The following is a 2,361-nucleotide window of genomic DNA, read 5'->3' as shown; positions in this document are numbered from 1 at the left end:
GGCTGCTCCAATGATCCTTGGTTGCATGGTCTTAAACTGCATGAATAGTGTTATCTACTGGCCTACCAGTCAAGTAGCAGGTCTTAGAAACTTGCCTAATTTGGTTGTGGAGCTTTTCTCACTTTTTAAGTGCTTCATAGCTGATCTTATTTTGGTGCCAAAAGGCTCAAGATTATGGTGGTTAGCTTGCTAACCTAATATACTCCTAAGGTCCAAATATGATGTTCTTTTTTTCTTTTTAATACTGAAATCTGAACCAGGATGCGTTTCTCAAATTTCACTTTACATCTTTATGCCTGCAGATCCCGTTCAAGAAAAGTTGTGGATAACATACGCTCTCAGTTCAAAGTTTTTGTTGAGGTTAGTACATTCAAAGTTTTGGAAGTGACTATATTTGCATTGAAATCTTGGTTTATTAATGTTCACACCATAAATATTTCACTACTAAAATTCCAGAATATTATGATGAAAAATCTAGTAAATTCCTGACTGTGCCAGAGTTTCTTTGAGTGTTGTTGTGAATTAGAATGATAAATCATATGAAATAACATTCTACAATTAGTTTATCTGATGTCAAATTCAAAAATGCAAAAAGTGAATGGAACTGTTTTCTGCTGGTGATTAATTTTATAATTATTTTGCATCATATACTGGTTTCTAACTTATTATATGATTGATGTAAGTTAATGGCATGCACTATAACTATAGGCTTCACATTATCATCAAACATTAACTAACTTTTAATTTTCTTTTCCTAACAGCATTCTATTTTTAAATATTTTTCTTAATTTCTGGTCTCTTTTTCATCTCTTGCTGCTTTAAGCATAAACAAAGCTTAAATTCTGGCTAGGTACTTTACGAAGTATATGCTATATAACCAAAGGAATGAAAACATGTGGTACTTGGTAACTTTGGATCATGCCAGAAGTGCCTTGACAGAATCATAGTTTTTAAATTAGTACTTGCTTGGTAGAGTACTAAATTAACAATAACATAATAAAATTATCTTCTTCAGTTCTTTGATGCTCTAGTTGCAAAACTATCAACCTCTAGAAATTTTGAGTCAAAAGCACCTCAATAATATCTATCTCGAACTACTTAAACTAGTGCAAGTTATTGTTAAGGCATAGATTTTAACTAATGTAGAAAACTGAAAAGAAATAAATGTTATAATTACTAATAGCTTACAGCATAATCATATCGTATACTGATCACAGCTTGCTATTGAGAATCCATTCATCCAAGACTATTATGTTGATTATAAAATGTAGTCTTTCATTTTATAAAGACCTATGTTTCTGTATTGTTGTATATCTTTGAAGCTGCCAAGACAGTCTAACACCTCGCGGGAACAACATTGTTAACAGTCAATATTTGTTATGCCGCTTTTTTTTTTGCACGTATATGTAATACAGAGTGTAGTTATTTTACAGTCATGACACACATACAACTATGCTCGTTCTCCAGTTCTAACAGAATGATTATGTGAAAATATGGCTACCGTGCCTTTGATCTTTTAATCTTCCATTTATTTGGTGTTAACCAAGTGAACCACAGTTTTAGGCGAATTTGAAAATTCTTACTTGCTTTTGTGGTAGGATAAGGAGTTTCATATATTTGCGCTCTTCTCATGGAAAATTTGTACTTGTGCTGGTCAGAGCTTGGACACATTATATTTTTAATTTAAATGAACGATAAGAAGTTCTAAGAGGGTATGTGGTCCATTTATATTAAATAATTTGATGCATACTCTTTTGAACCTTCATGCTTTTGTATTTCTATTAAGTAAACCATGAAATTGTCCTTGACTTGATGGTCTAAATAATCTGATGCTTCTGTATATTTTTGATGTTGTGCTCTAGGATCAATTTGGTTCATATTCATACCAAATTTGGCCTTTTGTATTATTTTATTGGAGTTGCATAAGTATGTAAGAGAGCTATATTTACATGGTGATTTGGTAAGGGAGCTGTATATACATGGCGATTTGGAAGCTTTGGGTTTTTCGTCACTTTCCTGCTGGATATTTAATATTTCATAAAATGCTTAATCTTTCTTTCTTTTTATATAAAAGCTGTATTTATTAACTTTTAACTTGTTATAACATAACTCCATGTGAATTTTTCCATAGATTAGACGCTTGCCTGTTGGAGATGGTATCTGGATTGTTAGACATAAACAGTCCAATAAAGAATATGTGCTTGATTTTATTGTTGAAAGGAAAAAGGTTGATGATCTTTGCAGTTCTATACGAGATAATCGGTACAGAGATCAAAAATTGAGGTTACAGGTAGGTTTTTTTGAACAATTTTTGGTCTAATAAATGGCAGCAGCTACTAAGAATAGTTACATGTCTTGTCT

The 2,361-nt window shown here is 31.9% G+C and overlaps 1 protein-coding gene across 2 annotated transcripts in view; it reads left to right on the top strand.

The window, feature by feature from the left end:
- The window catches only part of LOC109849037 (crossover junction endonuclease MUS81), a 17,736-nt gene that overhangs the window by 8,309 nt on the left and 7,066 nt on the right, over positions 1 to 2,361 (top strand). For both annotated transcript variants that reach the window (XM_020418802.1, XM_020418803.1), the window contains exons 10-11: positions 303 to 360; positions 2,132 to 2,290. In XM_020418802.1, coding sequence (XP_020274391.1) covers positions 303 to 360; positions 2,132 to 2,290 — 217 coding nt within the window. The remainder of the gene's footprint in view (positions 1 to 302; positions 361 to 2,131; positions 2,291 to 2,361) is intronic.

This window comes from Asparagus officinalis, chromosome 7, assembly GCF_001876935.1.
Source record: "Asparagus officinalis chromosome 7, Aspof.V1, whole genome shotgun sequence".
Classification (NCBI taxonomy): domain Eukaryota; kingdom Viridiplantae; phylum Streptophyta; class Magnoliopsida; order Asparagales; family Asparagaceae; genus Asparagus; species Asparagus officinalis.
This window is presented reverse-complemented; position numbering and strand designations above follow the sequence as displayed.